At 39.5% G+C, this 18796-nt stretch overlaps 1 protein-coding gene across 2 annotated transcripts; it reads left to right on the top strand.

Annotated features, from left to right (window-relative positions):
- Positions 1 to 3461: 3461 nt before the first annotated feature.
- Positions 3462 to 18413, top strand: Gdap1 (ganglioside induced differentiation associated protein 1). Of its 2 annotated transcripts, XM_027398798.2 has the most exons (6): positions 3462 to 3578; positions 4887 to 5079; positions 13750 to 13923; positions 15143 to 15237; positions 16619 to 16733; positions 18031 to 18413. In XM_027398798.2, the coding sequence occupies exons 1-6, from the start codon at positions 3462 to 3464 to the stop codon at positions 18411 to 18413; spliced, it is 1077 nt and encodes a 358-aa protein (XP_027254599.1). The 2 variants fall into 2 exon arrangements, with proteins under 2 accessions (XP_027254599.1, XP_035294895.1); XM_035439004.1 differs by lacking the exon at positions 13750 to 13923.
- Positions 18414 to 18796: the final 383 nt, after the last annotated feature.

The following is an 18796-nucleotide window of genomic DNA, read 5'->3' as shown; positions in this document are numbered from 1 at the left end:
AGGGAGGCTTAAAGAAAAATCAGGCACTAGGGAAATGTCCAGAGATCTACAAGGATGACACCAACTAACCATCTAAGCAACAGTGGAGAGGCTATCTTAAATACCCTCCCCTGATAACGAGATTGACAGCTAACTTATATGCCATCCTAGAGCCTTCATCCAGCAGCTGATGGAAGTAGAAGCAGATACCCACAGCTAAAAACTGAACCGAACTGGAATCCAGTTGCAGAGAAGGGGGAGTGATGAGCCAAGGGGTCAAGACCAGGCTGGTGAAACCCACAGAAACAGCTGACCTGAATAAGAGGGAACTCTTGGCCCCCAGACTGATCACTGGGAAACCAGCATGGAACTGATCCAGACCCCATGAATGTGGGTGTCAGTGAGGAGGCCTCAGAAATCTATGGGGCCTTTTGTAGTAGATCACTACTTATCCCTAGCATAGGAATGGACTTTGGGAGCCCATTTCACATAGAGGTATACTCCCTCAGCCTAGACACATGGGGGAGGGCCTAGGCCCTATCCCAAAGAATATGACAGACTCTGAAGATTCCCCCAATGGAAGGCCTCACTCTCCCTCTGGGAGCAGAAATGGTATTGGGATAGGTAGGGTGTTAGTGGGGGGCAGGGGAGTAGGGGAGGGAGAGGAACCTGGGATTGACATGTAAAACAAATCTTGTTCCTCTGCAAACCAGGTTGGCCTCCTACCTCTGCCTACCTATGTTCCACCACCATTTTTTTGTTTGTTTTAGATTTAACATTTTCTTTGACTGACTGACATAATTCTTCTACTTTGTCTGCAAGCCATGATATTTTCTCTTCCATTCGATCTATTCTATTGATTTCCCTGGATCTGGCCCTTTCCTCCAGCAGTCACAGTTATGCAGAGATGTACACAGGTATGAAGGATACAGACAGTTAATAAAACTCTAAATAAGCATTGGATGGAGGAGAGGTTTAATTACTTTGAAGTGGTCTTTATTAGTCTGGAAACTAAAAGAAATTTTAGATTATAGAATTTAGAAACAGCAGTTTATGCCTGTTATATAAAAAAGCAGAATAAATCTCACCATTTTCCTTATTATTTAATGATATCCTTGTACTGTTTACTTTTTAAGCGGTAAGAACAATATTCATAATAGGATATTTAGGATATAAAAATGTTGAAAGAAATAAAAAGGAGCTGGATGTGGTGTGCATACCTTTAATCCCAACATTTGGATCCCTGTGAGTTCAAGGCCAGCCTGGTTGACATAGTGAATTCCAGGTCAGCCAAAGCTACAGAAACTAAAACACTGAAGGGAAGGGAGGGAGAGAAGGACCAAAGGAGAGAGGGAGAGAGAGAGAGGGAGAGAGAGATAGATAGATAGATAGATAGATAGAGAGAGAGAATCTATATTTTACATGCTTGATATGTTAGGACAGATAATACAATAGCATCTAGAAACACCATATGACTTAAAGACAATGTGTTAAATGTAATTGTAGTCTTTTTGCTTTTTGGTAAGTGAAACTGTGGTGATTTGGGCCTGGAGAGTTGGCTTATCAGTTAAGAGCACTGGCTGCTTTTCCTGAATGTGGGTTTAATTTCTAGCAGCCACGTGGTGGCTCACAACCATCTATAACTCCAGTTTCAGGGGATAGCCCTAGGCATGGTCCTTTTCCTCATCATTTTAGTCAGCTATATTGTGTGCTGGGCACTAGATCTTACATGGCTAATCTTTGTAGTTCTAGAAGCTAGCAAAAATGCTAGTTCTAGAATCTAGCAAAAAGTAGTATTTGGTAGTGAATTATAAAGGGACTTATTTCACAGCAATATTTGTATAAATTTTCTGGAAGAGAAATTTTATTAGTTTGCTATGATTACAGATTTTAAGAGCTATGCAGTTATAAGTAGAGTTAGAATATAGAGTCTGAAGTCCTGATCATGGTTATAAAGAGACTATTTTATATATTTGTTGTTATTATTTAATTTTATTTAATTTAATTTTACAATTCCAATCACACTTCTTCCTCCCAGCCCTCCTCCTACCCTCCTCACCCCCCACCCCACCCCCGAGCCCCTCATCCACTCGTCCCAACAAATAAGGGCTCTCATGAAGAGTCAAGAAAGTCTGGCACATTAAGTTGGGTCAGGACCAAGCCCCTCCCCCTGCGTTAAGGCTGAGCATGGCGTCCCACCATAGGGAATGGGCTCCAACAAGCTAGCTCATATACCAGGGATTGATCCCTGTCCTACTGTCAGAGGCGCCTCAGATAGCCCATGCTTCTAACTGTCTCCTACATACGGAGGGCCTAGTTTGGTCCCTCCAAACAGCTGTCGTTATAGAGTTCATTAGTTTCCATGTGCTTGGTTCAGCTGTCTCTGCAAATTTCTCATCATGATCTTGACCACCCTTGTCCGTGTATTCCCTCTTCCTTCTCTTCTGGATTCCCAGAGCTCGGCCTGGTGCTTTGCTGTGAATCTCTGAATCTGGTTTTATCCAAAGCTTTATGGATAAAAAGTTTAGTTGGGGTATTCTCCAGTCTGAATACAGGGGAAGGCCAGTTTAGGCACTCTCTCCACTATTGCTAGGAGTCTTAGCTGGGGTTATCCTTGCAGATTCTCGGGAATTTCCTTAGCACCAGGTTTCTTCCTAAACCCATAGTGGCTCTCTCTATCAAGGTTTCTCTTTCCTTGCTCTTCCTCTCCTTCCTCCCTCCCCCACAACCATACCATTCCCTCCTGTTCTCATCCCCCATCGCTCTTTATTGGTCCCCTCACCCCCAGTTTATACAGGAGAGCTCATGTAATTCCTAAAAGGGACTATTTTAAGGTGACTAGATTTGTGAATAGTATTGCTGTTGGTTGTACTATGCTATATATGTAGTCAGTTTTCACCAAAACCTTATAAATGAAATAAAATGATGTCTATTTCAAAAATAGAAAAAGCAGGATTCAATCCCAGGTATTTCTGCTATAAATGTCCATATTTAGCCAAAAGGCAATTTTATATTGACGTTGTTGATTTATTAACGAGATACATATTTTCTGACTCCATAGTAATATCTTCTAATGAAAATTTAGTGATACTTAATCCATTGCTTTGTTCACTGTAACTTTTCCATCAAAGTAAAAGTCCTGAATGTCTTACAAAATTGGTGCTTTTATGCCTAAGCAACGTCCAAAGCCTACAGGTAATTCGCTATTACCATTTTTCCTTGTCCTCCAAATCAGACAGTCATATTTTAGAAAGTTTCCCTACCTAAAAATCATCCAATTACATCTCTCGGGTAACCTCTCAAGGGCCTCTGCAGACCAGGTTCTTCTGCTTCCTGGGGATAAACTACATTTCCCAGAAGCCAGTTCGTCTGCGGAGCGCGTCCTTCCCGCAACAGGGGGCCTTGGGAAACCAAAGGACGCTTCAGCGAGCTTCCCGGGCAAGAGGGCCCACCGAAGAGGCTGCCTGACCCTGCACCCCGAAATGGCTCGGAGGCAGGACGAGGCGCGGGTGGGCGCACCCCTGAGGGTGGAAGGCCAGCCGGACGCGGAGGTCAGGCTCATTCTGTATCACTGGACGCACTCCTTCAGCTCTCAAAAGGTAACGACTAGGAGCCGAGGGCCGCGCTCTGGTTCAGCACCGGGACAGCTCCCCCGGGGTGGCGGCGGGCCTGCAGTGGCCTGACCCGGGTGCCTTCACTGCTGAGGTGCACCAAGTGTGGACCTGCAGAAGCAGGATGACTCGGGAAGGCAGTGACGCAGGCACTGTCATTCAGGAAGTGACCTTAAGAAGCATCACATTCAGCATTTGGCCTAGAGGTTTTGCCCTCTCGAGTTCTGGGCCCTGGAGTGTGGGGCAGGAAAAAGTGCCTTCCTGCAACTCCTTGATCTGCTTTCCTCCTGTGAATAAATAAATATTGTATAAATAAATATATATGAAACGTATTACAATATGATATACACGCATACAATTTAAAAATATTTATTTTTATTTCATGAACGTCCCTGTTTTGTCTGTGTGAAGAGGTCTGATCCCCTGAAATTAGAGGTATAGACAGTTATGAGCTGCCATGTGGGTGCTTGGGAATTGAATCTCGGTCCTCTGGAAGAACAGTTAGTGCTCTTAACTACTGAGCCATGCCTCGAAGGGCAGTCCTGGCCAACCTGGACTTGCTATGTAAACCAAGCTGTCCTCGAATCTTTGGCAACTTTTCTGCCTTGGCTCCCCTACTGTTGGGATTGCAGCCTTGCGTCACCATGTTATCTCTTCGTTAAAAAAAAAAAAATAGGTATTTAGCTCAGAGACAGAATCCTTGCCTAGCAAGCTCAAGGCCCCGGGTTTGGCAATCTCTAGCACCAGAAGAGGGAAAAGGGACAAAATCATGTAAAGACACTACCCCACCCCAAGGGAAAGAAATTGCTCTTATTTTCCCATGCCTGCATTCTTTGTTAAAGGTTCAAACATATATTTGTACCTAAGGTGGTCCTCTATGGGTTCACTTAGAGCTGGAGTTACAGGTCTTTGTCAACCAATCAATGAAGGTGCTGAGAATCAAGCTTGGTATATCTGCAAAAGCTGAATGTTCCCTTAAGTGCTGTGCCATCTCTCCAGCCCTCTAGTTCAGGATTTTGTCTGGGGAGGACACGTAGTTTGGTTCAGGGCACAAAGACCACCAAGGTGATGGAGAGAGAGTTGTTGTAATGAAGACAGGATAATTTTCCCTCCTCACTTTTTATAATCTATAGCAGTAAGCTGCCAGAATGCTGTTCATTTATTCCTTCTAGCAACAGACATCATTAAATGAACAGTTAAAGTGCTGCTAGTTCAGGAAGCCAACCAAGGTGGTTTAGCTGAATCCAGAGAAGGCTTTTAACCGAGAACAGTGGTAACCCCTGTGAACTCTTCCAGGTGCGCTTGGTAATTGCTGAAAAGGCATTGAAGTGCGAGGAACATGATGTAAGTCTGCCCCTGAGTGAACACAATGAGCCTTGGTTTATGCGTTTGAACTCAACTGGAGAAGTGCCTGTCCTTATCCACGGGGAAAACATAATTTGTGAGGCCACTCAGATCATTGATTATCTTGAACAGACTTTCCTGGATGGTAATGTTAAGGCTATTTGTGATTTCTTGGCTTTATTTTCAACATAAGTCTCTTCCCCAACCTTTCTCTCTCCTTCTCTCTTTCTTCCTCTCCCTCTCTATTTTATGGTGGTGGTTTAGTGATTTAAAAACCTTTTCCATTTCCATAAGCACACAAATATTCACCTATCGCAAATTTCAGATAAGCCATTGCAAATGTTAATGTCAAAACTTTCAAATTCACTTGCAGGAAACTGTAGATATGTGGTTCTGGTGGTGGTACTTTATTAGCCTCAAAGTAAAGTAAAATTCGTCATGTTGATTCTTAGTATATATTGTGAAAATCGGTTTCATCTTAAAAACAAGAGAAAAAGAGGACTAAATATTTAGAGAAGGGGGAATAGATTGTTACTATGGGTTCTTTGTTCTAGTTCTACACAGTTTGAATTTTTATCATTTCTAAGGAATTATAGGGTTTAAATATGTGTAATGTTTTAAATAATGATCACTTATGGCTGCTTATGTATCAGAAAATTTATATTTTGATTTTAGTCAGTTGTCAAGAGAGCTCCTAAGAAACAGGTGTGGAATCGGAAAAGTGTAGAGACTAGTTATTCCCATTTTTGCATGTGAGGAAAGAGAAATAGAGGGTTTGTTTAAGGTAATGTAACCATTTTATGGCAGGGTCTTTGGTCCTCAAAGCCTTCAACCTGTATCATTTCCTGTTTTCTTTGCCACACACAAATTGTCCTGCTTGTTTTTAATGACAGCCCTTCAGGTAGCGTAGTGACAAGGCTAGGTAGACACAGCAGACATGGCCTCAGCCTTTCACTTCCGTTCTCTTCCAAATGGCAATCTATGGGTGATCCAGCTGCTTGCTTGCTGCTGTGCTGGTGCTAACTGGGCAGTAAGGTGAGCACATAACTCCAAATTAAGGAAGTCGTGGAAGGAAATTAATGGACCAAAAAATGTCTGAAGTATCTAGAAGGAAAATGGATATTAGAGCTAATGGGGGAAATAGATTAGGAACTCATAATCTTACCTGAGTGGAGAAGTGCCATCATTCTTAATTTAAGTGTTAATTATCCAGAACTGTATCAGAGGTTTTAACTAAATGTAGCCTTGACCTAAACCAAATGGTGTAAACAATGATTTACCTTTTACCATTACTGGCGAAACATATATCCATATATGTTAGGTGCTGGGGACTGCACTGAAAATGGAGATTAATTGATTTAAGAAACATTTTCTCAACCTTGAGCTTTATGGAAATGGATAAGACTACTTACTAATGATTTGTTTTACTTGAGAGAACTCATTTGAATAATAAGAACAAAGCAAAAATAATTGTGTAAGGATTCCATTTTAGAAGACCAAAACTTTAACAAGGTATCTTATTTTTCATGCATTATATACAATACATAATACCATATGTTGCATGCATTATGTAACAATATAATATATGTCATATATATTGTGTAATATCTGAGAAATAATATTTAGACCCTGCTTGAACTAATGCAATCTGTATCACCATTCCAGTCCTTCTTTTACATTTGCCTGTTCTCTTCCTTACCTCATATGAAACAATGGTTTATAGTCAATGTTCATTATAGTTGGTTCCTTAAAATTTCCTTTAGATTTTGCTTTTATTACATAATAGTAAAGCTGAAATATATTCTGGCTTTTGCTAAGTTATATAAATCACAGCCAAACAGCAGGGAAATAGGTTTTGTTCATTTGTTTTTGAAGTAGAATTTAAGCTCAGGTTGGTCTCAGATTTGCTATGTAGAAGTAACTATTTCTTTTGATAACTTGTTGAATTAGACAAAGCACTGACTGAATGATAGGATGGAAATGTGGAAAGCAAGGGCTATAATTCTTGTTGAGCTTCTCTAGTGAGGAAGCCATTAGTTGTCCTTACTACTGGCCTGATGCTGTTGTTAACTTGTTGAATATCATTTGTAACCACTGGACTAGGTGAAGCAACTTTGTCATTGTAAGATAAAACAAATCCAACTGACTCATAATTTTCTTCTTTCCCAGGAGAGTAGTTACATAATTGGAGAAAATTTAGAAAGATTAAGACACCTAGAATTCTGGGCAGATACAATGACAGCCAGACCAGTTTCCAGATCAAGATAAGATTTACCTCAGGATATAGAAATTTAGACAAACAACAAACATAAACATTGCTACAACCACAATCCAGACAGTTAGCATTTATCATTAGGAACTCAGGGGAATAGGAAAAGAGTCATCCCATTTGTCAGCGATCAGGACAGATGAACTGCCAACCTTGTCAAAGTCTGTTGCATCACCAGCAGCACTGACATCAGAATGATTACTTGGAATGCAGAGTTTTAGAGCTCACAGCAAAGCTAACAAGTTAGAGTCTTGTTTGATAAGAGCCACAAGTGATTTACATGTGCTAGACTATTGCTGTAAATTATGCTCAGAGCAGTGCTGCAAATTATTCTATCTGGCAAAGTTTTATAATGGATTTCCAACTTATTTTTTCTTTTTCTTTTTCATCCTTTCCAATTAGAGAACTACTTTCCTTGGAAAGATGAAAGAGTGAGCTAAGAGATAGCCAGTGTTGTTTATTTCTGCAACTGATAACTTTGCTACAGTTTAAAAAAAAAACTTTTAAGTTTTCAGTTTTTATGTCTGTCAGCAAAGGAACTAACTTTGGTTTTACATTGTTGGACAATGTTATAAATACCTTTATAATGTGTCTAGTATGTTCAAGCCACTGTTTGAAATATAATGTATGTTGATTCAAGTAGAGCATTTGAGATTATATAATGTTCTTATGGGATAAAGACACAAATATGACTAGAGGATGGTAAGTAAAACAGTCTGCAGATGAATTAATTACCACACTGAAGAATATTGATGCATAGATTTATTACATCAAGTTGACCCTCTAGCTATGAACTCTTATTTTACTTATTAATATTTGGATTACTTTTAAATCACTGTAAGAGCTTTGAGGTCAGAGACTATAAAAGCTGCACCTTATGCCTCATGCAAGTAGGTACTCCATAATAGATATTGAATGGATAAAATGAATGAATTATTGAAATATAATTTCAATTATATTTGAATATAATTTGAATATAATTGCTTGCCTTTAGTTCCAGCACTCAAGAGGCAGAGGCAGGCAGATCTCTGTGAGTTCAAGACTGGTCTACAAGAGCTAGTTCCAGGACAGCCTCCAAAGCCACAGAGAAAAACCATATATATATATAATCTGTTAGCCTGGATGGGACTTTCTAGTAGTATTTTATTGACTGATTGAAGTTCTAGGGATAACCCATAACCTCACAAATTCTAGGCAAGTGCTGTATCACTAAGCTACACTGTCAGCCCCCAGTGGTGTTCTCTTAAGTATGTTTCCTGACTTGAGCTTAATATACAAATGAATAAAGACACTCAAGAAATGGTATCGTATTTATGAGTGATGGAAAAGCTAAAATCATTAAAATGATAGCTATCTTATGAAATGCTTCTGTGGAAAAAGAATAAATCAGGAAACTTTAAGATGAAGTTTATTAAAATTAATGTGACATGTGGATTTTGGTTTTAAAAATTAGTTGCAATTAGAATGGGTGAGAGACCTGATGGCTAGTAAGCTGCCAGACTAGAGTGGTTTCACGTTGTTTTTTTTTTTTTTTTAAAGTATTGGTTCCATCCAGACTGCACAAACTGTAGTGCTCTGCATCCTAAGCTGGTCTTAATATTTGCTATTTTGTTTCTCTATAAATGGAACTTAGAGGAATAGAAGGATGATAATAAGTATGGTTTTAAGAGGTGTATCATTTTCCATGGTTATAATAAGAGCCCTTTAGGCATAGTTATTTAACTAAAAGTCAGAATGTTGTGAACTGGTGTCTTTGCTGCTAGTTTCTAGCCTTTGTTAACCAGTCATTGAGGATTGTGCTAAAAATAGAGTTTTGCTCAATCATTTTGTGTATCCATACTCATATATTGCTTCCTGGGCCTTTGGGATATCTGTTAAATAATTGGTAGCTGTACAGAAGAAATTTGAATCAGGACACTTTTAAAAAGTCTTAACCTAAAATCTTGATTATCTAAGTTGGATAATAGCTGGGTCTGATTGTTACTTTTGAAAGCAGGTTCATGGAGATATGAGTGGTATTCCCAAGGGCAAGACTTGGGTTAAGCAGGAATTTGTAAGTTCTCAGTAATAACTGCTCATCTGAGGGCTGGCTGAAAGAGCTCTCTGTATCCATTCTCTCAGGACCATTAGCAGCTGGCATTAATTAGGTGCAAGCTCTTGGGATATGCAGAGACAGTTCAAAGACTTCAAATCATTAGAAACTTGCTATTTGTCTTCAAAGATATTTACTACCTATCAGTTTGACAAGTTCTGTCCTTAACATATGCATATGCTGTTACTAATTAATTGTGTCCAGATGCATTTTTCAATCTGGCATACAATGAAGAAAATTATGTTAAAGGAACACATTAATTAATCTAGGTGAGATATGACAATGAACAAGCACAGAAATGAGGGGAGAGGACAAGGTGAATAAACACACTAATGCTGATGTTTAAACAGAACTTTTTCTTCTGATATCCTAAATCTTTCAGTAAAATTTAATTTGTCTACTAGGTAAAAAACAAACAAATAAACAAAAAACAAAAGTGTCATTAAGTAAGTAGAAAATACTAGAATATATGATATTCATTATTGCCAAATATCTCAATGGTAACCCAGAATTCTAGGTGTTATACTGTGTTTTTATAATTTGATATATAATAGTTCTTTGAAAATCATGTCTGATGTCTTATGTGTATCATTTAAAATATTTTTAAAAAGTAGGATTTAGTTTGGAAATAAATTGTTCTGGTATAATATTAAAATAAATAGAAATCTGATTAGGAAATATAAATTAATTTTAGACACAATTTTGTCATTATACATTGCAATGTAAGCATAACATTAAAGGATATCAATTTGGAATCATTTTTTCTATTTAAAGCATTTTTAGATGTATTTATTTTATTTTATACATATATTTTTATATGTTTGAGTGTTTTAGATACTTGGCATTTAATTCAGGGCCAGGTAAATGACTTAGGATAGTATGTTCTTACAGAATTATATCTCCAGCTCCTACTTACTGTTCTTCAAGCCACTAAACCTGGCTTGTATTATTGTAACCTTCTTCCAATGCTTGCCCCTCCTTTCATCACCTGCCTTCAAAATCTCCCCTGACTTCCTTTCCTGACCCATGTGCTTTATATTACTCATATTCCTGACTGAGGTAAAATACCAGGAAAAAGTATTTTTTAAAATATCCTTCTTTACTAGTAAACAAGGAAGACCCTAAAAGAGACAAACTTTGTCCCCTGGAGAAGGCGAAAGGTCACTATCCCCTGAGCAAATTAAAAACATGGTAAGAGGGGGGAGGAAGCTATGAGAGTGAGAAGGGAAGAAAAGGAAGGATGCAGAGGTCATGAGGAAGCAGAAATTTTGAGTCAGGTGTAGATTAGAAGAAAGGACATATGACAGGTAGGATTTTAGTTGGGGGGTGGTAGAGGAGGAAGGGAGTGAGAAGGGAACTGGGATTGTCATGTAATTCAATCTTGTTTGTAATTCAAATATATAAAAAATATATATAAATATATAATATATATAATATATAATAATAATAAAATATCCTTCTCATGACACTCCATGGAAGAGGTAGAAAGTAAAGTAAGATGAGATTGACAGGGGGGATGTGTATACACAATAGCCTTGTGCTTGTCTGAATACTTACTTCATAGCCCACACTGGCCTAGAACTCACTATCCTCCTGAATCAGCGTTCTAAGTGCTGGGAATGCAGGCATGTGCTACTTGCTGGACTTGATTGTCTTTTGAAAAAGTTTCTAGAGACAATGAATGCTATGTGCTTTGGTGTAAAAGGAGGTGGCCTATGCGACACTGGTTGGGGCACTGTGAAGTGTTTAGGGAAAGGAAGCTGGGAAGAGGACATGGGTGCAGTGGGCATCTTATATTGTGCTTGACAAAGAGCTTCAGCAGATAGTAGATACCTGTGAGGCACTGGATAGAACAACAGTATGTTGATGGCTGTAAGCATTTGTTCTCTTTTGAAGAAGTCAGGCTGAGCCAGATGGATCATTCCCAGAAAACAATTTAATGTTACTATTCTTCCCCTTGTTCACCTTTCTGGGAAGGAAGTGCTATGTTCTTTTGGAGAAAGTTCCAGGGCCTGGCACTGGAAAGCCGCCTGACCCAGCAGCCAGGAGTCATAAATTTGTCATTTGGGAAGCATTCAAAAATGTACTGTTTATGGTTATTAACCTGAGACTCCTGGACTGTGAAGGCAGTGTGAGTGCTTATTCAGGTTTCTGGATGCCTTTGTCTGAAAAATTATTGAGGATACTTGAGATCTTTATGTGGGTCAATATTTACTATTGAGAAGTGAACAAGGAAAGTATAAAGGCTTAGAACACTCAAGTGTCAGGACTGCCACCATTCCACTAGCTGTCAATGTGACGGAGCCAGTGTGTTTTATGTGGCCTCTGGAACGCTCTGTTGTAACTGGAGAGGTAACAAGAATGAAAAGTCATTAGCATCATGGTGTTGCTGTAAAAAGTTTGGAATTAGTGCATCCCCTAAAGTATCTTTGGGAAGTCTGTAGATCCTCAGTTCACACATTAAGAACTAAGTCTTTGCATCTATGAGTAGAAGGGGAATTGAAATCTTAGATGGGTGTAAAAAATGTCTTTAATTTTGCTAACTTCTAACAGGAGTCTGTCATTCTTTTATTAACAATACATACAATACAAAACAGTCAGGAATGCAGTGACTTTGTTACCAATGGAAATCACAGATATGTCCCTAGCATATTAAATTATTATAGATATCCTGATACTTTTAAATTAGGGAAGTTATGAGGACTGATATTAATAATGTGTTAAGGAGTATGTATATTAGTGATTTATAGATTAGTATTCTTTGTCTTATAATTTATGCATGTAAGGACATTATTGTTTTGAGACAAGAGCAGTGGCACATGCAAGGGTGAGAGTGCTTCAGCATCTCAGAACTTCTGGTTTGTTGTCCTCATGGAAGTGGAGAACTGGTGACACTGCTGAGTCCCTGAGAAGTCTGCAGAAGGAGCTGATTAAGGCATGTGGTGTCAGAGGCTGGATGTGGACTAGGCTGCTTTCCTGGCTTGTTTTCACACGGGTTCTGTAATGAAGTGTATGGTTGTCTGAGTCTGTGGTGGGCACTGTGCTTCTTCTTAGTTATTCTCAGGCAGCCTTCTGCTTTGTGCTGTCTAGCTGGTAATCAGACATTTGCCTACTGGTCTGAGGAATTATCCACGCTTTTCTCTTGGAGAGTCAGAAATCACCCTCTGGCTTAAAAAGCTTGTTCGTGCTCTGGCCTTAGGAGATATTGCTTGAAATGCTCTGTTAATGGTAACAAACTGAGTTGTCAATGTTTATGAATGATTGCAGGATTCACAGGGCACTCTGAATTAAATAAAGAACCCAAGCCAAGAAATGAGTGAATAAAGAATTTCCAGGATCTCCCTTGCACTAGTGGGAATATACTAGTTGGCATTTTTCAGAACTGTTTGAGAGGTGGATTAGGAAATGATTCTGAAGGGACTTAGTCCTGACCTTTGGGTCTCATTCTTCACTTTTTTCTTTGTGGATACTCTTTGAAATATAAACTCTTAGAAGATATGATGGTGCAATAAGCAGAACATTGTATTAGTGGTCAGGTGACTTTGTTTTTGTTCTGTCTTTAATAGTTGTGGGATCCTGGGGTGACTTTCCAGTCCATATCCTAGTGCCTGTGTTACGTACTGCAGACCTTCCCCAATGCAAGTGTTCTAGAGTAATTGGGAACTTGGGGTGTGATGACTTACTATACGTAACCATGTACTGACTGTGTGCCAAATATTTATTAGGCTTGAGGGGTTTGTCAGAGAATGACACATGCTCCCTGATTGTAAGAAAGTTATTGTAGATCTTCACCAGCAAGTGAGGATTAGGTAGAATGCATTTGCCAGGGATAAATTGCTAACAGTGTAGGGAAAGTGAAACTGGGGTTTTGAGAAAAAGCCTTTCCTACTTTGTATAGATTGTTATTTCATAGTCACTTAGTATCAGTGGGGCCACTCTTGGTGTTAGTTGACACTTAGAAAAGAGTGGTCTTTGATTACCACCTTGTAATAAACAAGAATTCCCCTATATTTTACAGAAGCCTTAAACTTGTACAATTTAAGACCTATACCATAGTTCCTTGTCCCAAATGTATTCATGAGATGAAAATATACAATTATGTACAAAGTGGTGAGGGCTATGCTAGAGTTCATTTCGTGTTTTATGGCATGTAGAGAGAGGCACAAATGAGCCAGTTGGGTGGTATAGGTGAGGGCGTGACTCATGAGGAAGCATGGGCTGGAGGATTGAGAAGGAATTTACAAGGTGGAGAAAGGGGACGCCAGCAGGTCATGGTTTGGAATCTGATCTGGTGCATCAGTCTGTTTCAAATGCTGAATATCTTGGCTGGAAAGACTTCATTTTGTGAATGTGCAGCTAAAATGAAATGTTAATGATTTTTGCTTTTGGATGTAGTATCTTATTTGTAGCTTTTCCACCAATGTCTGTATTTATATTTTCTATGTGTATTTTAGAAAGAACACCCAGGTTAATGCCTGATAAGGGGAGCATGTATTACCCACGGGTGCAACATTACCGAGAGCTTCTCGACTCCTTGCCGATGGATGCTTATACACATGGATGCATTTTACATCCTGAACTCACCGTGGATTCTATGATCCCTGCTTATGCAACCACAAGGATTCGCAGTATGTAAAAATCTTAAAATCTGGGGATTGATTCTGCCCGAAGCTTCTTATCATTTTGAGACTTGACTTATCGTCTGGTCACTGAGAAAAGATTGGAAAATAAGATTGTTGAGTTTGTTTCATGGATGTGCACGAGTGTGTACCAATTCAATAACCTGCCAGGTTAATCTGTTCCTCAGCCATTTCACTAGGTATGTGGTATCTATTAGGCCTAATTTGTCAGCATTTGGTTTTGAAGCCAACCTTGGCTAAAACTTAGAAAAGTGACTGATAGGAAGGTAGAGAATGTTCTCAAACAGATTGATTGGGAGTCAGAATAGCTGCCACCTTCTTGGGTATATGGGCAACTGGCTTCACATTTCTGAATCTTAATTGTTGTTTTATGATGGGAGGAAACTGGGTTAGGATATGTCTAACTGTTACCTCTGTACTCAGAGATTTTCTGAGATTGAGAAATTCTTCCTACTACCTGTCAGGAGGATCTGTAGGGCCAGTTTGTGAAATGTGGAGAAGAAGAAAAATTATGTTCTGCAGTATGCTTGGTTATGGTTAGGAAGGACAGAGGTAGCACTGGTCACACTTGCAAGTGTTTAGAGACACTGAATCCTGTGTCTTCTAAACCCAGAAGCCACCATTTTCTCTTACATGCTGTCTCAGCCTTGTTGTTTTATTACTTTTTCCCTTTCTTTTTGATCTTTTCTTTTACCATCTCTTTTTTCCTTTGTCTTCTTCCCTCCCTTCTCTGCTCTCTTCCACCCTCCCCTCTCTTCTCCTCTGCCCTCTCCTCGCTCCCCTTGTATTCTTCTTCCTTTTCTTCCTAAGTATTTATAATGTGATTTGAAACACAACATCTGACTACAAATTTATCACCTATGGTTGACATTATTTCCAAAACAATGGTTTCCCTTCCTTTTACCAGAGGAAGTAGGAGAACCATGGAGCGGTAAGGCAGTGACATAGAGCATGAAGGTGACAAGGTGTCGAGCCTTGCTGTAGCTGCCCACAGAAGATGCTCAGGAAGTTCCTCAGACTGTGTAGTAGGTGTTTTCTAGCTACATTTTAAATGGGGAAACCTAGGTAGACAAAGTATGTTTAAGATAGCAACAGGCTACCAGTCACAAATCTCATACTCTCATCAAGGTGTGTCCCTACTTCTGCTTATGCCTGTGACATGAGGGGGAAATATTTTTTTCCACTTCAAATGTGTTTTTATTATCAGGCCAGATTGGTAACACAGAGTCTGAACTGAAGAAACTTGCTGAAGAAAACCCTGACTTACAAGAGGCATACATTGCCAAACAGAAGCGACTTAAGGTAAGTGACAGGGCTGGCTACACTTCACACCACTGTATTCTTTCTGGAAAAGAAGAATGATGTTTCTAGAATACCTCTTTGCTATTGTAGATCATTGGTGCATGCAATATCTGTGGTCTGTGCTCTGCTTTTCGAGAGACCTCTGAATCCGTTGTAGCAGCACATGAGCCCAGAGGATCACTGAGTTACAGTCCAGTCTGGGCTACAAAGTGAGATACTTTCTCAAACTCAAATATTCCCAAACAAACTCCCAAGCCGGCCTCCCCCCCCCCCGCCAAAAAAAGAAAAAAAAACTCTTTATTATATACTTAATAGTCAGACCCAGTGATAATTATTATCTGATCAACAGATAATGATCATGCTGGTTGCCATGGAAGGTGACAAATGTAAGTTCCAGTTATTATAATACAAGAATCTCTTATAGCAGGTAGTCAGCCACTTTAAGGCCTCCATGTGTTAACTGATTTGCTCTGACCATCATAAGGGGCATCAGTAATATTCTTTCATTTTCCATTCATCCTTTGCCTATGCCCAGACAACACATGAAAGCTTTTCCCTTATCTCACATGGAGCAAACTGTACTTCCAACTCTCGTTTAACTTCCTACTTTCCTTTATCCTATCTTAGCTGAACAGGCTCAGAGTACATGCTTCCATAGTTACTTTCCTTACCTTCCAAAATCACTTTTACACTTCTCTTATATGCTGTCTTTCCCCTTTGGTGTGTGCATGTGTGTGTGTGTGCATCTGCACATGTTTCTGCATGTAGAGGCCATAGGGTGGGTAGCATTAGGACCCTCTCCCACTTATTTTGAGACAAGGTCTCCTACTGACTTGGGACTCACTAATTTGGCTAGGCAAGCGGGACAGTGAGGTCCAGGGATCTGTATCTGCCTCTCCAAGATGGGGTTACAATTGTGTACCATCACTCATAGCTTTTAAAAAACAAATTCTGGAACTCAAACTCTGGTCATCACACTTTCAAGACAAGCATCTTACAGACTGAGCTATCTTCCTCCAATGAGACTTTCTGCTTTTTCTTGACCATTTCATTAGTCCCCTGAGACTTATCAACTTCTGGTCTCATGTGAGTGCTAGGAGAGAATCTTTGTTTCTCAAGTTGTTTGTCCTCACTGGTTAACTGGGCCTCTTAGGAGTTGCCAGTAAGTACTGGGTCTGCTCCTGAGATGATTTCACAGCTGGAATAGTTCCTCATTTTTCTCTGGTTTTACAAAATTATTCTATATCTCCCCATTGTCTAAAATGAACAGGTTAGTGTGTGTGTGTGTGTGTGTGTGTGTGTGTGTAAATCTATTTTGTCCTATATGGTTTTGTTGCTGTTGTTAGATAGCATAAATAGCATCTTTTTTGTTGTTAATTAGTCAAAGCTGCTTGATCATGACAATGTCAAATACTTGAAGAAAATTCTTGATGAGTTGGAGAAAGTCTTGGATCAGGTGGAAACTGAATTACAAAGAAGAAATGAAGAAACTCCAGGTAGGTTCTCATTAGCTTTCTTTTTACTGAAACACTAGGGGCATTTGTCGGAACATTCTTAGATCTCACTAAACATGTTCAGTAGTCTGTTTCTGTGGTTGTTGCTATTCACAGGCAGGTTTAAATATGTTATTTCACTCAGAACTTTAGTATCTAGTTGTAATCCAGCTTGTATCAATGTGAAATATGACCCTGGAAAGGTTTCTGCACCTTTTAAAGGATTACTGAAAGATGCCTACTTACCCAGCTCCACAAATCAGCAATTATAGTAGTCTGGTTGGATAACCTGAGCAATTACTCTATGCCCACTTTGGGTTTTTCTTCAGCAGTCAGCCATTTTCCATGTTTATACATGGGGCCATTTGTGAATCTTAACTGAAGATAGTTGAAGATACTGTTACCTGAAACTTCCTTCACTACAGGGAAAACAGTTGTGTTTGATGGCCTTTCACCTGTCATCCCAGTACTTCTAAGGCTGAGGCAGACGCATTGCCAGCAGTTGAAAGCCTTCAAGGGCTAGAGAGTAAGCCCTTGTCTCAAAAACAAAAAAAGAAAGGAAAAGAAAAAAAGAAAGGAAAAGAAAGAATGACTCCCCTCTACTTTAAGGAGATGTTAACGATCCTTCTGTTTGCACAAGAGTTGATTAGTTTCGGGAGCCTCTGAGTATACCATAGCCCTTGGATGGTCAGGTCCTTTACGTAAAATGATTTGGTATCTGCATGTCCTCCTATATACTTGAGGTTATTATTGATAATTTTAATATATATAGTATAATGTGAAGGGCATGCACATAGCTTTTATGCTGTGTTGTATAAGGGATAATAACAAGAAACAAAGTCAATACTTGCTCAGTAAAACTGAAGTGTTCTTTAAGTCTTTTTGATCCTGTGGATACAGTTATTGGCATGAAGGTGTCCCATAGACAGGAGTAGTGGCCTCTTAGTGATGTTTCAGATGTAACTTTATGAATCTTTCTAAAGCACTCTGGTTGATTTCCCAAGCCAGAAGGAAGTATCTGTCTGTCATTTCCTTTGGATTGTAAGCACTTACTTTCTGAGCCCTTTACAAAATGATACAGACTCCTTGAGCTCTAGTAGTTCCAAGTTTACTGAGGGACTTTTGTGGCTGACAGATGTCGAACAAGTCTTTGTTAGTTTAGTTTGGGATAAATTTGCATGACTGTGATGGTCAAGACAACAGGTGGTCAACTTTTCCCTTAGGGCCAAAACTGCAAATGGGAGATGAGGTCTGTCTTGTGGTGCTTGTCCCTAATTTCTTAATTCTCTTTCTCTATTAGAAGAGGGCCACCAGCCTTGGCTCTGTGGAGAATCCTTTACCCTGGCAGATGTCTCTCTGGCTGTCACATTGCATCGACTGAAGTTCCTGGGGTTTGCAAGGAGAAACTGGGGAAATGGAAAGAGACCCAACTTGGAAACCTATTATGAGCGTGTCTTGAAAAGAAAAACATTTAACAAGGTTTTAGGACATGTCAACAATATATTAATCTCTGCCGTGCTGCCAACAGCATTTCGGGTGGCCAAGAAAAGGGCCCCAAAAGTTCTTGGCACCACCCTTGTGGTTGGTTTGCTTGCAGGAATGGGATATTTTGCATTTATGCTTTTCAGAAGGAGATTTGGCAGCATGATATTAGCACTTAGACCCAGACCAAATTATTTCTAGGTTTGTTGGGCTTTGTGGGAGCAACTTGTCTAACCATTCCACTAGACCCCCGTCCACTCTTCCAGACCCAGAGAAGATTTTTCCTGGGCAACTAGTAGAAAACATACTTCACATTACTCTTTGGGAAGTTCGTGTGGGGAATGGAGCTAATGACATGGTATTTTTCTTCCTTCCTTCCTTCTCTTTCTTTCTTTCTTTCTTTCTTTCTTTCTTTCTTTCTTTCTTTCTTTCCTTCCTTCCTTCCTTCCTTCCTTCCTTCCTTCCTTCCTTCCTTCCTTCCTTCCTTCCTTCTTTCTTTCTTTCTTTCTTTCTTTCTTTCTTTCTTTCTTTCTTTCCTTCTCTGTCTCTTTTTCTTCTTAGATGAGATGACCTACTACTAATCT

Source organism: Cricetulus griseus, chromosome 2, assembly GCF_003668045.3.
Source record: "Cricetulus griseus strain 17A/GY chromosome 2, alternate assembly CriGri-PICRH-1.0, whole genome shotgun sequence".
In the NCBI taxonomy this organism is placed as follows: domain Eukaryota; kingdom Metazoa; phylum Chordata; class Mammalia; order Rodentia; family Cricetidae; genus Cricetulus; species Cricetulus griseus.
The sequence above is the reverse complement of the archived record's forward strand: the minus strand, read 5'-3'. Positions and strand labels throughout refer to the sequence as shown.

What these genes read in the sequence shown, in the direction of transcription:
- Gdap1 (XM_027398798.2), top strand. Translation starts at nt 3,462, where the DNA reads ATGGCTCGGAGGCAGGACGAGGCGCGGGTGGGCGCACCCCTGAGGGTG. An exon ending in TGCAACCACAAGGATTCGCA is followed by an intron (nt 13,924 to 15,142) that starts GTATGTAAAAAT and finishes TTTTATTATCAG; the next exon opens with GCCAGATTGGTAACACAGAG. An exon ending in AAGAAATGAAGAAACTCCAG is followed by an intron (nt 16,734 to 18,030) that starts GTAGGTTCTCAT and finishes TTTCTCTATTAG; the next exon opens with AAGAGGGCCACCAGCCTTGG.